The sequence below is a fragment of the Pipra filicauda genome, unplaced genomic scaffold (genome assembly GCF_003945595.2).
Source record: "Pipra filicauda isolate LSUMZ 115617 unplaced genomic scaffold, ASM394559v2 scaffold11_size5308982_pilon, whole genome shotgun sequence".
In the NCBI taxonomy this organism is placed as follows: Eukaryota; Metazoa; Chordata; class Aves; order Passeriformes; family Pipridae; genus Pipra; species Pipra filicauda.
In genome coordinates this window covers 3,373,113-3,394,941 of record NW_024103652.1, presented here as the reverse complement: position 1 = coordinate 3,394,941, position 21,829 = coordinate 3,373,113, and the positions used below count along the sequence as shown (strand labels likewise).

The window sequence follows — 21,829 nt, the reverse complement described above, 5'->3', positions numbered from 1 at the left end:
AGTTACTAGATCAGCTCAAGCCATGACACGTACCTTTGCCCTCATGCCTGCTTTCAGTATGACCTAATATTAAGGGTGCTGACAAAGGAGCTCTGTCAAGTCTCGCTGCTGTAGTTGGAGGAGACCACACCAAAACATGACTGCTCTGCCAGGAGTTGGTATGTGCACAGCAGGCAGAGGAATGGTACAGGTGCTGATGCCTCAGCTTTTTCTGTGTAAAACTAAGTCTCCGGTGAAGGTGGGTGTAAGGCTCTGGACTTTGCACTTTTGAAGGGGCCGAGGCAGAAACACATGTTCTCTTCTGTCAGCCCTGCAGGGGAGAGGTTGCAACCTGCAGCAGAGGGATGGGAAAGGCAGGTGGGGTTAGTGACCTCTCAAGAAGGCATGGCAAGATGTGCTAGCACTGGTGTGCCATCCCTGTACAAACACTTCCTTGGCCAAAGGGGTTGTATAACCATACCAACATTGCCAGAAAAGTAGTTTCTGTAGGCAGGGCTTCAATTAATGCCTTACTAGATCATGAGACATCAGCATTATGAGGTATTAAAAATACTATTTTACCATTTCTCACTGATATAAAGAATACTTTTCCCTTCTTCCCTTTCTCTTGCTGGGGCCTTTGCAGTTCAGCCCTTGGTACTGAAGTGGTCTGGCTTTCCAAAAAGAAAAAATCTGAAAACAAGACTTAAAATGTTTAAAACTCACTGCTCTAAAAAAGTGTGAAGCAGTTCATCTGTAAATTCTGTTGTAAGAAAAATGCACTAGTGTGTAACAAGTATCCAGCTTGACTGACATCAATTATTCTAATCCTCTGAAACAAATCTCCTTAAAATCATTCTGCCAGCATGCTAAATGCCCTGTTTTGGTCTACTGAACTTTACTATGTGCCATAGCGGCAGGTGTAAGCAACAGATTTAGAAGTTTTGAAAGTGAGATTCTAGAATGGAAAGTAAGAAAATAGAGAATTAATTTTGGAAGGGAAAATAAAATTTTCTACAATGTAAGGATAAACAGGGCTTCACATGGCAGAGGGATTGCTCATATATAGTTGAATGTGGTAACGCCTTTCATGCCTGTGATACACAGCAATGTAGACAAACTGTCCATGTTCAAAAGTGTGGGTGACATTGTGAATTGCCTGGTTTAACACCTTCATGCCTTTATTTGTGCCCTGTGCAATACTTACATTGTATGTCCTACATGATAGCTTTTTTTGGTGAGCAGTAGAGTGGTTGGGAAGGTTCAGTGTCTGGTCCTGCTCTGGCTTTTATTCCTCTGGGTGGTTCTTGTACAGGATAGCATACGCTGAGGGCTGCTTTGCATCTTTGTTGGCAAGTTCATAGTTTAGCTCGGGAATTACCAAGATTGCAGCCCAGCATCTCTTGATTCAGCTTTGGTACCCTTAAGGGGATTAAGAGAGCTCTTGCAGAGTGTGTGTGGGCTAGGCAGGAATCTGTCCTTCCTTGGTGATGATGAAGGTGTCTGATAGAGGCTATGATTACTCAGTTTACAAATTCGTTCCTGTATAGTGATGTGAAGACTGCTGCTTGGTGCAGTCTGTATGCATGGAGAAAGAGTTTCTAACCTAAACAATCACAATCTCAATCACACATCTTCATCATCATCACATTTGTCACAAACTAATGGGCAAACAGATGAAGTAAAATAGCACTCGTAAACAAATATAAATAAAAATCACCATTCTTTGGTTTTGTTTCTCCTGATGTTTTATCTTCACATGTAACAGTCTGACTGCTACTGCAAATGCTAGTGTGAAAAGCACATCATGCTTTAAGGGACAAAGCACACTGTCCACCGGAAAACCTGATTTGAAAACAAAGGGCAGCAGATGCCCTCCCGAGGAAGGCATGACTTATCAATGCTTGAGGAATAAAAGTATTTACAACTCTGTGAACCTCACTCTGCAAATAGGGCCACGGACTCAGTTTTCTAAGACAAATCTCTAACTCTCTAAGGTGGCTTTTTCTGGTGCAGATCTGCCTAACTCATAATTAAAAACTCTCAAAAGGAGAAAAATAAAGCTGTAATGACCAACTTCAGCTACTGCTGGAAGACATCACTCTCAGCCCTTCACTTGTCAAGGCAGCATCATTACACTTGACAGAAAGGCTAGAAGGTCAGAATCTGCAAATACCTGATTCTGGCACAGGAGTATGTGCTTGAATGGGTGTGTAAACAAGAAAATGGGGGAAATCCAAGAGAAGTCAAAGGATTTTGGCACATAATAGCTTTTACATGACAAAAAAGTGTGAATGCAGCAGCAATAATATTTCCTACTGTATCCAAATTTCATAACTTTGAGATTTTGTAGTTGAACCTTGCATCCCTTGCTGATTATGACAGCTGCTCTTAGTCTATCATGCCTGATTGATTTTTCAGATAAGCATTAAGGGATTAATAAGATGCAGAATTGTATCTTATTAGTTATAAAACCACTTAAATGTGAAGTGTGTACCTAAATCAAAGGAAGTCCTTTCACAGTCCGTATCTCACCACATATGAATTTATCTGATGTCATACTGCTTGGATGTCGATAGAGCTGTCAGGGGGTAATTTTAGAGGATTAGACCTGTGCTTAGTGCTGTGCACTGAGGGGTAGATGCTACTGGATTCGAGGAGAACAAACGTGGGATACGTGACCCGCTCCTGCATGTGCCGGGACGTGGAGTTTGCAACTCGAGCAGCATCAGCAGCACGCACTGCTTTTAATCCCGTCAGGATTCGCGACGTGAAGGGGAAGAAAAGAACCAGCATGGATTTTGCCTTTTTAGGGGGTGAAATGTACCGGGTTCCAGCTGAAGCGCATGTCACCCCGCGCTGTGCCGGGCTCTGCGCGGGGCCCTGCGGGACACGATACGCACACACCTCCGCCGCGTCTTGAGGGAATCCCGGGCGGCACTGATAGCCCGCGCTGTCATCGGTGGAATTGCGGGGGGTGGGTGCGCGTGTGCAGGCACCGCGGGACGCGGTGCCGCGGAACGCGTGGGACAGCACAGGTCGCCGCCGAGCAGAATGGATGCCCTCGTCACACGGATGGACGCGGGGTGGTGAAATTAGAGCGGGGCGTGATGCCGGTAACTTCAGGGACACCGAGTGAGGCACGTCCGCCCTGTCCCGCCCGGTGTCCCGCCCGGCTTGGCCGCAGGCAGCGTCTCTCCGCAACGTGTCTTTGCTTTGGTTTTGATTTCTGTAGAGGCTTCGTGTGTTTGTTTAGTGAATCCCGGGCATGTTGCGTGTGTGAGAGGAGCTGAGCGGTTATTCACTTTTCCTTTCTCATGAGGCGTTTTGCCGTGAAAGCGTGCTGCTCGGTCGGACACAGACTGAACAGCGACAGCGGGACATTATTTCGTGGCCGGCCAGTGCAGGGACAGTGTTACTGGCAAGGGGTCACGCGGAGGAACGGCGAGTTTTGGTTTGGAAGCGAGGAATGAAGTTTGTCACGGTTTGACTGCAGTTGTCCCGGCGTGGCACGAAGCCACCGACGGTCCAGGAGGTGTTTCCTGCTAGCAGAGCCAAGCAATCTGGCGGGCCCTTTGGGGCAAATAATTCAGGGAAGTGTTATTTTATTACATAAACCTTTATAAAGGAGTGCATTCCTCGCCCAGAAAAGCGGTACCTGCCGCCTAATGCGACACTTCTGTCTGGTGCTGAAACTGCCGGTGCAGCAGTCGGAGGTAAGAGGCGACAGGAGAAGCCCAGGGAGGCTTTTGCAAAGTTCACTTGGACTAGTCCAAGAGCTCCGGAGCGGCGAGGTACGTCGAGGTGCGGTGCGGTGTCCCCCAGGGCGCCTGCGGGACGGCTCGGTGGGGCCGGGGGGGTCTCAGCCCCGCCGACATGCAAGGCGAGAATTCCTCAATGGCGCTGGCCACGCCCACCCCGCGAGGAGGTGGCACCGGGGGCCACGCCCCCCGCGTGCACGTGTGGGAGCCCTCGCCGCCTGTTCCCCGGGGGCTGGCCCCGCCCCGCCCCAGGCGATTGGCTGCCCGCGCTGCCGCGGGCAAGGAGTGGGCGGGGCGCTCGGCCCGCGCCGGCGGCTCCACCCCCGCGCGGCGGCGCGAGCACACATCCCGCACGTAGCCGGCGTGTTAATCAGCGTGGGGCCATCTGCCGCCGCCGTCCGCGCGCCGGGCGGGGGCTGCCGCGCCCTCCCGCACGCCCCAGGGCGGTCCCGCACGCTGCTGGGGCGGTGGCGGCGGCAGTAGCAGCGCGGGGCTCCGGCAGCACCGCCGCTCCCGCAGCGCCGGGCCGCGGTGCGTAGCCGAGCCCGCCGCTGCCAAAGTTTTGCCTCGCCTCGCCTGGCCCCGCGTCGCGGCGGAGCCCTTGCCCGGCTCGGCCTGGAGCCGGCGGCGGCCCGGCGGGCATCGCCTCCCGACGCGGGCGCCGGCAGGGCACCGGCGCTCCCGTCCCCGCCGCGCCATGCCGCTGGGGCACATCATGAGGCTGGACCTGGAGAGAATCGCCCTGGAGTACGTCGTGCCCTGCTTGCACGACATCGGCTTCTGCTACCTGGACAACTTCTTGGGGGAGGTGGTGGGGGACTGCGTGCTGGAGCGGGTGAAGCGGATGCACCGCGACGGGGAGCTGGCCGACGGGCAGCTGGCCGGCCCCAGCCGCGGCGTCGCCAAGCGGCACCTCCGCGGCGACCAGATCAAGTGGATCGGGGGCACGGAGGAGGGCTGCGAGGCCATCAACTTTCTCCTCACGCTGATAGACCGGCTGGTGATGTACTGCGGGAGCCGACTCGGCAAGTACTACGTGAAAGAGCGATCCAAGGTGAGGGTCCCCGGGGTCCCGTCCCTCCTGCCCGCCCGCCCGCCCCGGCTCCCAGCCGGCCCGACCCGCCTCGCAGCTGCTCGTGGGACCTGCTGGAAAGTTAACACGGGCGTCCGCGCTGTCCGCCTGTGGGTGCCTGTGGGCTCGGGCTGTCCCGCAGCACCGCCCCGGGTGGCGGAGGCGCCGTGCGCTGCCCGAGGGACACCCTTGCCGGCGGGCGGCCGGGTGCGGGGGTCCCTCGCCCCGCTGGTGCAGGCAAGCGCTCAGGGGCGGCTCGTCTTGCTGGGTTTTCACTGGGCTCTTCGGCTGCCGGACCCTGGTCAGTCCCTTGCCTGTTCCTCTGTGTGGCACCGACGATCACTTCGCAGCCGTCCAGGGGGCTGCAGGCAGCTCCCCGCTTCTCGGTGGTGGGGCCGGACCCGCTGCACCCCGCCGCTCGCTACTGCTCGCCCCAGGTGCGGAGAGGGTGGACCGGCGCGGGGCGTACCCCACCAAAAACGTCTAGCCTTGTCTATGTTTCTGGGGTGAGGAAGCTCTCCACCTCCCTCCCTGCGAACGTACCCAGCTCGGATCCGATTATTTGGTTGTTTGCGCCCATGTGGTAGTATTATACAAAGTAGTTTCGAGGTTCCTATCATGCCATCGTCCAGTAGCAGAAGAGATTATCGTTATTGCATTGGGTATGTGGCACAAAATAAGGGATGCTCAGTTTGAGCACTGCAAACTTTTGTCTTAAAGAGTTGTTTTTTCTAGGCTTTTTTGCTCAGAAATGGAGAGGACACTTGTGTTGGTATAGGACACTTGTATTGTTGTTTTCTTTCCCAATGAAGTTTATTTGCACTTGCAATGTCATTAGTTTGAGATAACTTGTCTTTTTTTTACTTGTCTGTTTTGCTGTGGCAAAGTGGACTGGCTTGGAACTAAGTTCATTCGTTGTCCTGAATGCTGAAAACATCCCCATTTATTTATTCCTGTAATATATAGTATATTTTCAAAATGTCCACTGCTTTCAGAGATATACCAGAAACAAAAAACAATGAAACTTTAAAAAAATGACTACAGTGAGCAGTTAGGCATTTCTTTTGGTCCTTACTTGCACTGGAGTAAGAGGATGTGTGAGTGGTACTGAGATTTATTTTTCCCCGCCACAAAAATGAAGAAAACAGAATGGTGATGCTTACCAGTTGCTTGGGAATACACTGAAACCTGCGCATGCACCCCCCCACATTTCCTCTCAGTGGTGGTAATAATAAAAGGTTGAAACATTGCTCCTATGCTTAGCTCCACTGAATTACTGATCATCACTTCAGTTAATGCTTGGGTAGATATGGTTTAAAATGTGGGTAGATTGGATTTCACTTATTCCTGTTGGGAGCCTGGTATTAGGAGGTATAAATAACCATTCTGCTTTGGCATACCTTTAAGGTCATCTTCGTCCTTTCTCTGGGTGACTTCTGTTTATCTGTTTATTGCTGAAAGTGTATTACTGGCTAATGGAGTGGGTGTTGAGGGGGTGAAAGAATAGGGGCTTACTTTAAAGTTGGATTGGAGTGAAAGGAGGTTGTCCAGCCTTTTTACAAGGTATTTGGAAAAAGACAACTGGATGAGTGAAGGCTTTTGGCACTGGCTGGGGAGAAGGGTCTTTTTCTGAGTGACTTTGGGTTTTGGAGATGATTTTAAAACTGAATTGTGTTGTTCTTGAAGTCATTTTTGCACAAATGGTAATAACAGAAAGGACAGAACTTGTGTTATAAATAGACACCAAGCTACTTGCTTTAAAGAGAGACTTTTGATGCTTGTGCTTTAGTGTGGAAAGTGTCAGACTCTGAACAACGCATGGAAGGGCTACACAGCAGTCCAGGACTGAAAGGGACTCAATATTGTTTGTAAAACTAAATGCAGAGAAATTTTTATCAGACATTAATAGTCACCAATCCCCTTGTTATAATAATAAGCACCATGGATATGTGAGGCCCTGGAATAGCAGCTGCCATCTGTAACTGAGATGTTGGATGTCTTCAGCAGGAAGATTATTCCTGTGACTAATCAACTGACTACTACAGTGCATGCAGGTTCCCACGTCATCTACTGACGTTTCTGTTCCATCATTAAACCTTCCCATTTTGCTTATCATCTAAAGTCTTGTGAATGCATATACACAAATCCCTAATTTAAATTCAGTGTATTTTTATCAGACAGATTATACACATAAATGGATGCCCATAAACTTTCATAGAACTTCTTTGTGGGACATGTGCTATTGTAATTTATTGTTTTGGAATACAGATATTAGACGAGCTAAGAGTCCAGAACAATTTGTTTAAAATGTAAGCCTTTGGCTACATGGTAACTCCTCTTGTCATGAAAATATATCCATCTCGTATTGGCCCATCATTATTTAAAGGTTTATACTTTTAAATAAATAGTGTGACTTCAGTCTTCAGCCTAAGTGTTGGAAGAGGGGGAGAGGTTTGCCTGGTAAATGAACTTATGTCAGATTACTATCAACTTAGCGTGAAGTGCTTCATGTTTTTGTAGCTACACAAAGGAACACAAGAAGAACTTTTGTCCATTAAAGGAAACTTTCCTTGTAGCTACATGAGAGAAGTGAGCCAGTTAGGATTTTACTGTTTCCAAATGAATTTCAAGAGCATTTCAAGAAAGTTAAGATTGCATCAAAGAGAAGGGATAGAAGGAAAATTTTACAAGGGTATTGGATATTCTTACGAGCTGTTGGTTGACATTTGAGGGCTGATAATGAAATGTAACCTTTCATCTTTGCAGACTAGTGATAAAAATCTATCTTTGGAGTAAGTCATAGTTTAAAATATTAGCTGATTAGATGATCAAAACATGGTTAAATGATCAAAATAACCAGATAATAAAAGGATTCTTCTGTTGATAGACTTGCACTGCTTGCTGGCTTTTGCATTCTCCTCAACTAGAGCCTCCGTTTTCCAGTAAGATAATACAATCTTCTGATTTTGAGGACCTCTTTCTACTCTATTGGAGCTTTGCTTGAAGAAAAGCTGGTGGGTGGTTGGGGCCAGGAAGAAAAGCTGCAGCTTGGTCTGTGAGGCCAGTCACCTGGAGTGCTCCCCAGGGTCAGATGATGCTCCAGGGACCATGTGTGAAAGGGTGTTGTGCTGCAGCTTCCAGTTCCTAAGGTCCCAAGGTCTCTTCTTTGGGTTAACTGGCATTTGCGGTGACTTGACAGGATGCCCTGTGGAAAATTCCCCCCGTATTATATGTAAGTAAGGGCAGTAACTCTTTTTTAAAGGCAGGAAAATATTCCAGAGGAGAAGCCCTTTCAATTTCTCCTTCAAGACCTGAGAAATATTTTGGTGGTGGGTGGAGGTTTTTTGTTTTGTGGGCTAGATTTTGTTTGTTTGGTGGTATCTTTTGTGGTTTTTTTGGTTTGTTCTGTTGTTTTGTTTTGTTTGTTTGTTTTTTTAGGAGCTTCTGGGGAGCCCTGGAAGTCCCTGCTGCGAGGAGACAGGGGACAGGGGATGGTAGGAACCAGGTTGGCTGGCTGGTGATGTGCAAACCTAAAAGCTGTGTTTGCAGTGTGATGGCTGGGCAGCTCATCTGCTGCTAAGAGGCTGTGGTTATTCCCTCTTTCTCATTTTGCCTCTGCTGGTGAAGGGCAGCTTTCCCTGTGGTGGGCAGGGTCCCAGAGCAGTGCTGTCAGTGCCTGCTGCCCTCAGTGCTTGACGTGCTGCCAATAGGCTGCGTTGGTCCTCACGGGCGAGGGGTGGAAGGTACTTTGAACTGGTGTGACTGCACTCTGCATGGACTCTGCACCTCGTCCTGACAGCAGCACATTCTGCTCTGAGTCACAAGTACCCTCCTGGGTACCATCAAGGGCTGAAATCTATGTCGTTTCTGCCATTGGGGACCTTGAGCTCATATTGCACCTGGATACCAATGAGTCCTGCTGGTTAGAGAATAAGACAAGAATTCGTAATCTTAAGAGTTGATCTGTTGTTAAAGGAAGCCCATGACTGATGTTTTCAGCTCAGAATACAACTGTTCACATTCAGCGTATCTGGCCTGAAGTTAAAAAAAAAAGTGTTTTCAATATGAGATTAGTTAATTTAGAAGTCCCTGTGGGATTTGAACCTTCTTGAAAACTTGCTTCCTTTATTTGTAGCTGTGAAACCACCCTGCTCACCTCACCCTGTTGGACCCTCTCTGATGGTCACAGGGGAAGCTAGTCTTTTGTGGTGGCACTTCATGCCTAGCAAGTGTTTGCTGAAAACCAGAATGGGTGGTTCTGCCTATCACATGATGGGGCGTTCTTAGGTAGGTTTTGAAACATAGTCTGCCTAGCAGGTTGTTACCAAGGTTTCTGTTCCTGAGGATTGGAGGAGTAGATGAGATGTCACAGGAGTGGTTTCACAAAGTCCCTGATAACTCAGGTAAGGTATTTTTGCATTTATGTGCGAAGAAAGAAGAGGTCTCTTCTATAGCATTTGAATTCTATCCTTTGCAATTAAAACACCGTGAAATGCTGAATTTTCTAACTTGAGGTGCAGATTTGAAGAGCAGGATAACAGAAAACTATAGGCATGGTAGGCTGAAGAGCAATACTGCCTATAGAAATATACGGGTTTATTATATGTCACAAAGTGTTTTTGATACTTTGGTAGCAACATGCCTTGCAATTAGTTTACTATGGGAGGTCCGATGAATACCACCATCCAGAAAAAAATATGCATAACTTCTTTCTTTTAATCAAATGCACATGTTCTGGCATAATGGATAAGTTCAAATCTGTTCTTCTGGCCAGCTGCCGGCAGAGTCTAGAGCCACTGGAACTGTAAATACAACAGACAAGTCATTTTATGATATCAGACTGAAGAATTCAGCATTGGCACAGATCCTAGAGTGGTTGCTTTGGCTCGTTGTCAAAGCTGATGTTTACATCTGTGTTTGTCAAGCAAGATTAGTTAGCCTGGTTAATTATACACAGGAATGTATAATTTTTACTTGACAATCAGATGAGTATAAACTTGGGCATATTAGCACTTGTTTTTGTTCTTCATCAAATTATTCTCAATGACTTTTGAAACTTTCAAAAGAACTACTTCTCTGAAAGAGGCACTTGGGGAATCAGATTTGTTTTTCACTCAGCAGGGACTGGTTATTAGAGAAATGGGTCAATATTTTACTGACAGTGAGGCACATATCTGTAAGTGGGTTCAGAAGCATGCGGAGCCTCTATGAAATGGTATTTGAGGTAATACTTGGGTGTGGAGGTTACAACCAGATAGAATTTGGTATCTGTTATGTATCATCGCTCTTAAAAACCTGACTGTAGTGCACTGCTAGACTTATTTCATGGTGACAAAAACATGCTGCCTTCAGTGTGTGTTACACCAGAGCCTTTGGCAGCCAGGTGTCTTCTCTTGGTCCTCCTTTCCCACTCTTGCAGAGGAGAAGTATGTCTGCCTAGTGACCTTTCTTACACTGTGCTAGGAGCCTTCTATGTGCTTTACAGTCACAGTCCCAGAGGAAGGCAGAAGGCTGTTAATCCTGTAAGAGAAGGGAAATAAACCAGTGCTCTCAGATAATGTAAAGATCAGAGTGGTCTGTTTATCCTGAGTTTGTGCATGTGTTTGTGGCATCAGGGCAGGTTACTTAATTTTTTTTATTGTCTGTAGTTTTGCAGTCCAGCAAAGACTCTTCACGAGTCTTACTAGACTCTGGAGTTAGAGATTGATGGCAAAGCGGTGAAGTTTTCCATAATGTCTCCCATATTGGTAGTGCATTTTTCACAGTAACTTCTTATTTGTTGCAGTGCCTGCTCTGGTGCCACTCCTTGCTAGCAGCACTATGTCAGCTCTTAATGCCAGAGACTTGTGGTAGCCCTGCCGGTATGCCTGCCAATATCTTGATTACTTGTGAGCCCTAAATGCCTATGTGCTTCTAGTTTATGTTTGTATGAGGGCTCGTTGCTCATTAAATGCCAGTGTAACTGTAATATAGGTGGCATTAAGGCCTCTGCATACAGGGAGTGTTTGTCCTTTGGACTGGCGGGGGAGTGTGCAGCATTGCAAGGTGCATTATCCTGAGGAGAACCACTGGGCAAACGGCAAGAATCAGAGTTCAGTGCCCCGTCCCGCTGAGCTTGCGTTTTGAGAGGGAGGAGAGTTGGTCACAGAATCATGGAATCAGTCAGGTTGGAAAAGACCTCTGAGATCATCGAGTCCAACATATGACCAAACGCCACCATGTCCCCTAGACCATGGCACTAAATGCCATGTTCAGTCTTTCCTTAAGCACCTCCAGGGATGGTGACTCCAGCAGCCCATTCCAATATCTAATCACCCTTTGTGTGAAGAATTTCTTCCTAACATTCAAGAATTTCTTCCTAATGGTCCTTACTATTAATATTTGTACGCCTTTTCCCAAGGTAATTATTAATGGATAATTCAGTCCATTACATACAGCTCATTGCTAATAACAGTATATGTTAAAATGGAGATTGATGCTTATTACACTGATGCAGGGCAGGATGTACACAGTAAAAGTGGCTTGTTTCTTTGCATTAAGGATTCCAGCTGTGTGAATCCCAGTGTCTTTATTTGATTTCACAGTAAACTCTTCTTTCTTTGACTTCAAAATTTATCTGGATGGTGACTCAATACAGCCTTACCTTGAATGTTGTTTCCTGAGAAATTTGCTTGATTAATTACATGGAAGTATCTTCTCCCTCCTCCTCTTCTATCTTGCACACTGTTTAATTTTTTTTTCCCTGCAGTGATGGGGTTGTTCAACAGTGTCTTTACTCCTTCAGCAAGTCCTTTACACATGTGTGTAGAAGGGGATGAGATAGAGGGAGAAGATAAAACCACAATGTCCAAGCATGAATGTATTTTTAATTAGATGAATTTTTGATTGTTGTTGAATAGACTTGACAGACCTGCAAGAGATTAATACTTTTATCAAATGTTTCAAGATGACTCTTACAAAGTCAAAGAACCTTTTTTTTTTATTTTTTTTTTAAATAATTTTGAGGTGTTTACTTTTTAAAAAGTTTTTTTTACTGTTCCTCTTGCAGTTGGATTGCCTTTTCCCAATATGTAATGGGCCAGGGGCAAGTGGTCCTTTGGCACTAACGGGCCATGTAACACTCACCCATCTTGCAGTAGATGGCTTGAGAGAATGAGGAGATCAGGAAGGGAAGCCTAGGAGTAAGTGTTGCTGGTTTCAGATTAATGAAAAAGGGGTTGAATTTATCATGACTGTAATCCTTCTGTGACAAAGCTGAAGACTGAAATAACATTGTTAGAAAGCTGCCAGCAACACAAGCCTCCCTAGGCTTCTGTGGAAAGGTTTTGTTTTATTTATAGATGAATTCTTGGTAAGAAGTGTTTTGGAAACTGCTTGTGGTATCTGTGCCTAGGGCAGATGATGGCTACTATGGTGGGCTTCAAGGTGAATAACTGATGCAGTGGTACAGAATGTGGTGGGCCTTGACAAAAGACTGGCTGATGCATAGCACTACATAGCAATTAGTTTAGACCTTTTACTGCTTTAAAAAGAGCTGACAGGGAGTAGGTCAGAAAAGCAAGGTCTCTGTTCAGGCAGTGAGATGGAGTAAGACCATGAAGGAGGCTCATGCCAAGTAAAACCTCTGTCTCCTGCTGTTTAAACTATTCACAGGCATGTCATCCCATCAGCACACCACTCATGATCATTGCTGTGAGTGATTTGATTCCTTGGCTGTAAGGCCCATTTCCTCTCTGTCACTCATACATATGCATTTACTATCTCTCAGTGATAGAAAGGAGCTTTTTGCCCTGCAGTCATTTTTCTCTTGATATTGTGCTTTGATAAGATTAGTAGATGAAGAAACTTAGTGCCACATGCAAAGCACTTATTAGAAAGCAGTCGATTAAATAAGTTACTTGTTGCTCTGATTTTTTGCAAATAAAGTAATGCAAGAGATTTCTGCTGACCACAATGGTTCCACGGAGGCTTACTAAATGTTCGTGCCATCAGCCATCCACCTAAAAATTAATAGTGTAAATTACAAGAGTACAGCATAGCATGCTGTTTGCACTGACTGGAAAGAGCACAGTTTGTCCAAAGCTTTGACAGTTGGAAATGGCAGGGTAGCCTCGTCTTTTGCCAGACATCAGGGAATTGAATCCTAGTTTGTAGCAAAAAAGATGATAACCATTTTGAGTCTTGTATCTATGTAGTTCATATGAAGTCTGTTTTCTGTGCTTTCTTTCTGGACCTGAAAATCCAAACAAGAAATATGTCTGCATTTTTCTTGTCTCTAAGTTATAATAATAATTAATCATTGCTTATGTCTTCTTGCGCTGTTATTTTTTATGCAAATTAGTAAAACAAATATTTTTAAAGTTTTGGCCCCAGTTCAGCAATTCACTTAACTACTTTTTTTAAAGCTCTTTCAGATAAATGGGACCTGAAGCATATCCTTTGGTGCTTGGCTTAGAGTATGCTAGAATATGTTTAGAAAGCTTCAGGAAAAGTTGTAGTGATTTCTCGTGCCATTCCTGGTCTTGCTATAAATTTTTTTCTTCTATTTGAAGTGCAAGCCATCTTTTATATTGTCTCTTGGGAGGCAGCAAGGAGCCTTACTTGATGGAATAGATAGGAGTTGTGATTTTTATGACCTTTGCAACTGACTGTCTTGCGGCAAACCTGTCTTATACCATTAACAGTGCCAGTTATTCCAGTAATACATACAAGGAGATAGGCAGCGCGTGGTGGGGAACACCCCCCTGAATGGGAAAAGCCTTGGGTGCAAGGACCCCAACTGGATAGAGCTTATTGCTAATAACTTCAAGGTCGTGAATTTGATCCCTATATGGGCCATTCTCTTGAGTGTGACTTGATGATCCTTTTGGGTCCCTTCCAACTCAGAATGTGATCCTGAATGTTTCTGATTCTGAGTGGCCTTCATTGTAGTGGATGGAGCCTCTTGACTGCCTCGAGACTCCAGGGGGTGAAGAAAGTGTCTTGCACAGCCCCTCACTGGACCACGTGGGTAGGAAGAATAGTGCAGAACCAGGATAGTGAAGAAGAAGTGGGGGGGAGAAGGGAAGTGTCAATTAGTCCTCAACTTGCCTGTTCTTTGGTTGTTAACAGTCTTAGGGTATTGTGCTTGCTGCTGATGACTGTGTAACTGCATCTTCCCCTTCTGATTTCCCACAGGAAACCTGGTAGAAGTAGTCTGAGAAGTGGAAAAAGAAGCTTCGCTGTAGATGCTGTAACATGTCCTGTTGTTAAGACACATAGCTATGTCATATGTGCACAAACAGAACAGGGTCCCCAAGGTTGTATCAATAACTCTGTTCTTTACAATATTCACCAATGTTTCCACTTCCACTGAATTAACGTGAAGCAGGCCAGCATGAAGGGTCATCGCCTGGTTAACTGTTTTATAGACTTCCTCTTCATGCAAGAGCAATGAGAGGATTTATGAATGCTGGTCCTCATTGCCAAATTTGCTGTAATTCAACATTTCGTGGTGGTCAAACACTGAAGTGTCAAAGTTGTGCATTTTACTATTATATTTCTGAGTGCAAAACTTGATGTTTAACTAGTGACCTAAAGGCTCAGTACCAGTCTTACACTTGGACTGATAATTTCTTGGCAAGGTTAAAAACGTGGTTGACTTGGATTTTGTTTGTTTGTTTCTTTACACTGAGATGTCTCTGTAACTGAAACAAATACAATTTTATTTCTTTGTTAGTTTACTTTTGTCTCTTGCTGGCACTTGGCTAAAAGCCTGTTTCACCCTCACACCTAAATGGGCACGTGTAACCCTATAGCTCTGCCTTCCCCGCATTCATCTGTCCTGCCTTTCCCCTTTGTGTTTCTCATTGCAGAGATGTACTTGCACCCCACACCTCTAGCAAAGCCAGCTGCAGGACCCCCACCAAGGGATTTCTTACCTTGGTTCTTACCACAGCCTGTCATGCCTATACAGTCACCATCTCTCATCTCAATCCCAGGGAAGAGAGAGGGATGAGGGCTGCTTCTTCCTCTGGCTGCCCAACCAGCTGGCATCCTGGGAGAGCAGCCCCTGTCCAACCTCCAGCTTGGCTCAACCCTGGCTGCCCCTGTGGTGGTTCTGAATACATGCTGCTCTTGTCACTCTGGCAGCCAGAGAGGAAAGATTATGGAGAGGAAGAGGAAAAAGGAGGGGAATGAGCCAGAAAGACCACTCCAGGCTTTCTGCATCCTCAGGAAACATCCTGAACTCACACTAGAGAGACCACCTTCCTTGCTCAACAGTTGCTGTGCTTCCTGCAAAAACTACCTTAAATGCCAAAGAACATTATTACTTTAAGACTCAGCCCTGAGCTGGGTCTTGAGAAACCTCCCAAGGACTGCTGGTTCAGTGAATTGTGGGAATGGCTGGGTAATGTTCTGGAGGGGACCGCAGCAAAGCAGAGCAGCAGGAGTGAGCAGGCTGGAACCTGTCAGGCATGACTGTGTCCCTGTGCAGGGAACCTGTCAGGCATGACTGTGTCCCTGGGCATGGCCACTGCCCCAGCAGGAGGGTCAAAGCCTATGTCAGTGGCTGCAACGCTGGCAGCCTTTAGGGCTGGTCACTTCTGTCAGGTGGTGGCAGCATAAATCCATGGGAGAGACTTGACCAGTGGAAAAAGAGAAGTGGGAATTCTGCAGCTCATGTTCAAATCCAGAATCTGATGTCCTGCATCTGGGTTAAAGACCAGACTTTCTTTTAAGAGATGAGAGCTTTTGTGAATATCTTTATGATGTGCAAATGTAAGGCTGGAGCTCAGTTTCTTGTGTGTGTGCATGTCTGTGTCTATGCAAGCTTGCCTTGATCAGAGTTGCTGAGTTTCTGTCTATACTTACTGGTGCAAGTACGAACTGTATAGGTGGAAGAGAGGGGAGGCACTAAAACGCTTAGAAAGATTTATTTGGGTTTTTTACTAATATATTTTATTGCCTAACCTTAGAACAGGTGTACAGTTATATTACTATGAAATTGCCTTGAATCTGAATGTCTTGTTTCCCTTCCTACATGGAAAGATGGTGTGTCACTCCATATACATCCATCTCCTTTAACTAAGAGATTGAACTGTTGTAATGTGCACATGTACACAGAGCAGTACAACTTTATGTGCAGGCAAAGCCTTAGAGGTAAAGACCACACAAGCTACTGAAGTGTAGCAGAAATTATTCCTGATGTTACAGGTAATTTTAGTAAGTTTTACCAATAAATACTCATTCACACAAAATCCTATGCAGGAATACATGTATTGTTAGCTAGGCAAGGTCCTCTCTAAAGGTGTGGGTGAGCAAAAGATGTGTGGAGGGTGACACTGCTTCCTTCCAAAATTAACACAGAAGATAACTGGTCTCATCAAATTAGCCTTGACTTGGTGCTACTGCTGTGATAACAAACCATTGATCTCCCTGTTTATTCAGTGCAGTAATGTCTTAGCAGGCTCAGAAGCCTAGACAGCTTTGACAGTTCTGGGAGGACGCTTGAAGAGTATTTGGGGTACCTGCCAAGTGTGACGGTGCTTGTCTGAACCCTGCATTCCTCTCTGGCAGTGGAGAGAGAATTTCACTAAGCCAAAGGGGACAAAGGAAACCATTTCCCCGGTGTGGTGCTGCCTCTGCTGTGGGAGCATGCGAGGTCACAAGAGGTGTCCTGGGTGGTGTCCCCAAGGAAGGACTGTGCTGCACAGCTGGGGCCTGCTGTCCCCATGGCACACCTGGGTCAAGGTGGCGGCTCATCACCTCTGCCTGCCAGGGTGCCCAGGGCTGCCCCGATGAAATCCCAGGAAGTGTACGAAGTGCTGCATACCATATATGAGCTGATAGGTCTTATGGGCAGCATTGCTCACTTGCCCTGGGCCCACAGGCTAAAAGTAATGGGTAATAGTAAAAAAATGATGTTGGCCAATTCAGGCAACTCCAAAATCAGCAAAACACAGTTTGCCTGTGCTGTGGCTGTCTTTCGTGACCTTTCTTTGTGCAACCAGAAGAGCATCAAAATGTGCAGAGTTCTTTAAATGTTGGAAAAAAAAAAAGTGGTGTAATCCTCTGGGTGATTAGTAGCAGAACTGAGAAGGTCTTAAGTGCTGACAAAGAATGAAAGGCTGGAATATTTCAGGAACTATGAAATTATCTTTCTACTACACAGATGAAGATATTCCTCAGAGGATGTCTCTGCTGCTTACCATGCCTTTATTCCCTGCTGAGAACCTGAACATACAGGGACAGTCCTTACAGATTTTCTTAATGAGCCTGCACTTACTTATGAGTTTGCCTTTCTGCGGGGGTGGCGTTTGTCATGGTGTCCCCCCAGGGCTCATTACAGGGGATGCTTTCTCCATCTGCATCAATTGCTTGAGATGCTTTCTCATTAGTGCAACTTGGCCAGGTTTGGTTCTTGGGGGAGAGGAGGGGACTGAAAGCGTTTTCTGGGTGATGAAAGAGGGCTTCAAGAACACGCAAAAATAATCCTAAAATTTAATTAAACAGTATTATTTTTTTAAGTGTGGGAAATAAGTGTGTGTGCCTCTGTGTGCAGCAGAAGGGAGAGAGAGCCCAGTAAGAACGAGAGACGAGAAGCGCCCTAAGTGCCTGTGCGCTCGCTGCATATGTGGGTTTCCCCTCTTCCCTCCGCAGCCTGTCTCTGAAGTGCACTCTGGAGTAAAGTTTGCGTTTGATCGCCGATCGCCTCACGCTCCGCACGTAGCACTGTCGTTAAGCCATCATCTCGCTGGCCCCGAGCCAGAGCTCCGCGGCGCAGGGCCGGGCGGTCTCTCTAAACTGAAACAGCCTTTATTGATAGATCGATGCACTGCGCATGTTTACAGCTGCTAATTGGATACTTAATCTGAATATCCTTGACTGAACTAATTCACTGGCAATAGCCTTTTAAATTTCAGGTCCTGCCGTGATGGTATGCCTGCTCTTCACAGCACGCTAATCGCTTCTCAAGCGGCATTGTCGCTGTGTGCGTGCAAGCCCCAACGACCCAGTAATGTCGCAGACCAAAATGTAGTTTTAGGTCAGAGTAGGATGTAAAATAAAAATCTTACCTGATTTTTGCCTTTGCATAAAATGAGAGGAGTACTGGAAAAAAGTGTTAACTGACAGGCACGCAGACGTGTAGATTAATTAAGCACACAAGAAAGGAGGTTAATAGTTTTAATTATTAGAACAAAGATGTGCACCACAAGGACAATTGTGATCCTGTGGCAATTTCGGATTTGTTTCCTTAACTTTCAGCGTTCTGTTTTCTCCTTGCCATGCCCAGAGGCTGAATACAGAGAGTTTGGGTGATGGAAAGCAATCTTATTTTTCTTGGCTTTTTTAAAAAGCAGGCAATGTAGTCAGTATGTACAGTGGCAGATGAATGCCTGGGACTCTTGTGCCCAGGAAATCACCAGTCAGACTCCTCTTCTTGGAAGCCTGGAGAACTTCTCCCTCAGTCAATTTCTTTCAGAGTTTCCTGAATTGCCCCTTCACTTTTGGATCCCATAGGATTCTGGAGATAGCTCAGCAGAACTCACCACTGCCTCCAAAGCTCGGTTCACAAATGCTCCCTATTCTCTTGACAGTTACAGGTGGCCACCACTGACATGAGGCATGGCTATTCCATGCCTTCCCATTTCACAGTGGCACTGCTCTAGCAGCCAGCTTGAACTTGAAGGGCATCCAGATTTATCTCTAAGCATATGTTCTGTGAAGAAAAGAAATTAAAAAAATTGTCACAGGCTAAAGCAGTCTTCCACATTAATAGGACTCTTCAGGCCATGAAAAACTAAATTTTGTTGCCAATTATTAGGAAAGCTTCTTAAGCTCCATCACATATTCATTTAATAGGGAGCTCATTTTTATAGCAGCATCAATCTGTGATCTGGCATCCTTACAGACACATTCCATAAGTTTTGAAAGCTTCTTAGGGGCTCCTTGAGCTACCACTATATAACATGCCAGTCATCAACAGCTGTGTGGCATGGAGATAATCTATGAACAGAGCTTTCATGGATAGTTCTTTCTGTCTACTCTTAGTTCTTAGAAGAAATTTAACAAGCAGGAACAGTTTTCCATCTTATGGTAATTAGAATGTTTTCAGGTAGTAATAGACTTTTGGTTGATAAGCAAAAATAAACCAGTGTCTTGTCATCTTTTTCCTGCAGATGAGAGAATAGTCCTTCCCAGGCTCTTGGGCTGTTCCTCAAAATATTCTCAAAAGCTGAGCTTTTATGTACCTGGAAACAATAATCAAGCTACCATGGTTCATGCAAAAGACTAAATAAAATAATAAAGGAGAGATGAGGTTGCAGTTCTTGGAGGATCTGAATCTGATGATTAAGGTTGCATGTAAGCATAGAGAAACAAGTATCAGATGTCCTGGCTAAAATGCTATGCAATCCAAACAAGATTTTTGTACAGATGCAAGTACTTGCCCAGCAGAGAGGTATTAAAAAACCAACCAACCATGCAAACAAACAAAAAAAACCCCTGATGGGCATCATGAAAACAGCGTTATGCACCTGAGGTGAGAAATTGTGAGAATGGATGTATTTTCACTTGTGTGATTGCATCTCTGGCCATAGAAATGTTCTTCTTTCCTCTAAAATGCTCAGGTTTGCTGACATAATACAAGAGCCAGGAGCAAAAATAACTGTGATCGTCAATCTCATCTAAGATGTAGTGCTCCAGAGATGAGTCACCTACTGGTAAAGGGTCCTATCAGTCTTTCATATCTTGTTTGCCATGGCTCATCTGCCCCTTCATTAGACACTTGTAACCTGCATCCAAGGTGACTTTGTGTAGGACTACTTCTGCAAGCTAAGAAGGAAGTGTTCAGCAACCTGTTTTTGGAGCTGAGTTTGATCTGCTTTGTGTTTCAGACAGAAAATAACTGCTTCACTAGGGTGTTTATTGTTATTTCTGTTGGCTTTTTTGCTTTTCAGATGTCTTCCACATGGCTTCCGTTTAGGCCTCCATATGAACTTGAAAGTTGAAGTGAAAAGTTCTGTGTGTCTTGCCCTGCCGAATTCTAGCACTTTCCCCAGCATTTCTTAATTTCAAAACATAAGCTCCTTCCTCACAAAACTTTTCTTCTCTCTTGCCTCCGCCTCTGAGCAAGAAGCTGATAAAAGAGGAGATGGCAAGGTTTAGCTCTCTAACAGCTGTTTGATTGAAGACTGATAATCCAGTTATGGGTGAGGAAATGAGGGCCCAGTTTCTTATGCAATACTGCCACTGAAGCCCATTTCATGTGTTGCATGACTGCAGCGAGCAGGGTTTCCCCCCCTCTTGGAACTGGTGATTCCCTTTCCAACAGGCATAAAGCTAATGTTTCTGATTTGTTGGTGTTTTAACATAATTTTCTTCCCTCTGTTTCTTCCCATCCCTACAGAGTATTAAATTAGACCAATTTTCCTAGTTCATGTCTCAGTATAGCAGTTGAGTGTTTTAACTTTCATAAATTCAAACAAACTAATATTTAATAATGTTCATGAATATTTTATACTTAACCATTATAAGCTACATGGCAGAAAACTCTTGGGTGCAATTGGGTGCAACAAGAAATTACTAAAGAAACATCCTGTTGTGCTTGTGTGTCAGACAAGCCTCAACTGAGAATCTCTTGTCTTTGATCATGAAATGTCAGACTACTCATGTTCTTTTAATGTAGAGCATGCTGGGTGCCTTTCACTTTCTGGATGTACAGACTGTGCACATCTATGAACTAGAATCAGTCTGAGCACAACATGCGCTTAGACCATCAAGTGAACCCTGGTAGTCCTCATTTTCTAGAGGACTGGTCAAGTTATTTTTGTTCGCCCTCAAGTTCAGGTCTGAGAACCACATATTGGGCTGAAATTTGGAAAGTGTGTAGCCAAATAGAAACATATTTGAAAGCTGTAGTGGCTATAGCACTGTTAATTCTTATTAATACCTTGGTTTTCTAGGCAACCGTCATAGTGATATTGTAGAGGAGTATTGCTTTGGGGCTGTATAGCACCTTTCATCTAACAGACTTTACAAGTAATTTCTGAATTTAACTGTTTGATGTACAAGAAATTATCTACACTAGGGATCAAAAGTAGCAGCTGTTCAGCAATATACAGTACAAATCTGGTACAGAAAATGGAAAAGCATATTATGGAGTCTGTAGTTTAATCTGCAAAGGTGGTTGGTGTTGGCGGGATAGAGTTACACGGGTTAGGATTTTCTCTGCTGGCTGCAAAGGTCATACTAGTTCTGAGAGGAAAATACAGGATTAGTATGGGGTTACAATACCACCTATGCAATCTGCACTAGGAGTGTACTGAGGCCCTAGCTTAGTGCTAGGAGGTACAGAGAGCTTCTCCTTCTGACCTGGTGTGATTACTGCTTCTTATTAAGCAGTGTTAGCATCTTCTAGCTGAGGTATTTTCTGAAATGTTTTGTTCCAAGTGTCAGGCTGCTCTAGCACTGCTTATTTTGTGAAACGTAGCAGAATCATGTCTCACAGCATGATCCTGGCCATCAGCTAAGAGAATTTGTTTTTCTTCTTGCTAGAAGCACTGGGAGGCAGGGAAAAATCCTCTCTATGGAACAGTTGTTTATTATCTGCCTCCAAACTTTGCCGGTGTCTTGCAGTTTGACTTGCAGATTTCTCTGGCTGACTTGAGTGTAATACTTAGCCTGAGTGATGAATAACATTTTTGCAAGCTTCTGTGCAATGTGGAATTTACTGATGATTCCTGGGTCCTTACTAAAGCTGGTACTTGCCGCTTGTTTAACTTGTGGTTGATTTGCACCCTCTTGGGAAAGCTAACGTTCCTGAAAATGACAGTGCAGAAACTTAAGTCTTAATGATTTGCTTTTCATTTTCCAAGTTTTGTAGTCTCTAATTTATAACTGTTGACTAGACTGCCAGAGCGTTGGTCTTCATGTGATGGTGTGTGTATGTGTGACTGGAAAGGCATGCATCTGTATATCAGAATTTTTAACTGTTCAGTAAGACCAACCTTTCTATTTTAACTTAGAAAAGGGT

The 21,829-nt window shown here is 45.2% G+C and overlaps 2 protein-coding genes across 2 annotated transcripts in view; one reads left to right on the top strand and one right to left on the bottom strand.

Annotated features, from left to right (window-relative positions):
* Nucleotides 1–277: 277 nt before the first annotated feature.
* LOC120324281 lies at nucleotides 278–3,857 on the bottom strand. Its single transcript, XM_039386326.1, has 3 exons — nucleotides 3,778–3,857; nucleotides 2,477–3,217; nucleotides 278–331 (listed from the first exon to the last, which is right to left on the bottom strand). Exons 1-2 carry the CDS (start codon nucleotides 3,855–3,857, stop codon nucleotides 2,536–2,538), a joined length of 762 nt encoding a protein of 253 aa, XP_039242260.1. The 3' UTR covers nucleotides 278–331; nucleotides 2,477–2,535.
* Nucleotides 3,858–4,079: 222 nt separating this feature from the next.
* Nucleotides 4,080–21,829, top strand: part of EGLN3 (egl-9 family hypoxia inducible factor 3) — a 29,882-nt gene continuing 12,132 nt past the window's right edge. The window contains exon 1 of the mRNA XM_027726835.2: nucleotides 4,080–4,794. Within this exon, the coding sequence (XP_027582636.1) occupies nucleotides 4,438–4,794 (357 nt within the window). The 5' untranslated portion in view covers nucleotides 4,080–4,437. The remainder of the gene's footprint in view (nucleotides 4,795–21,829) is intronic.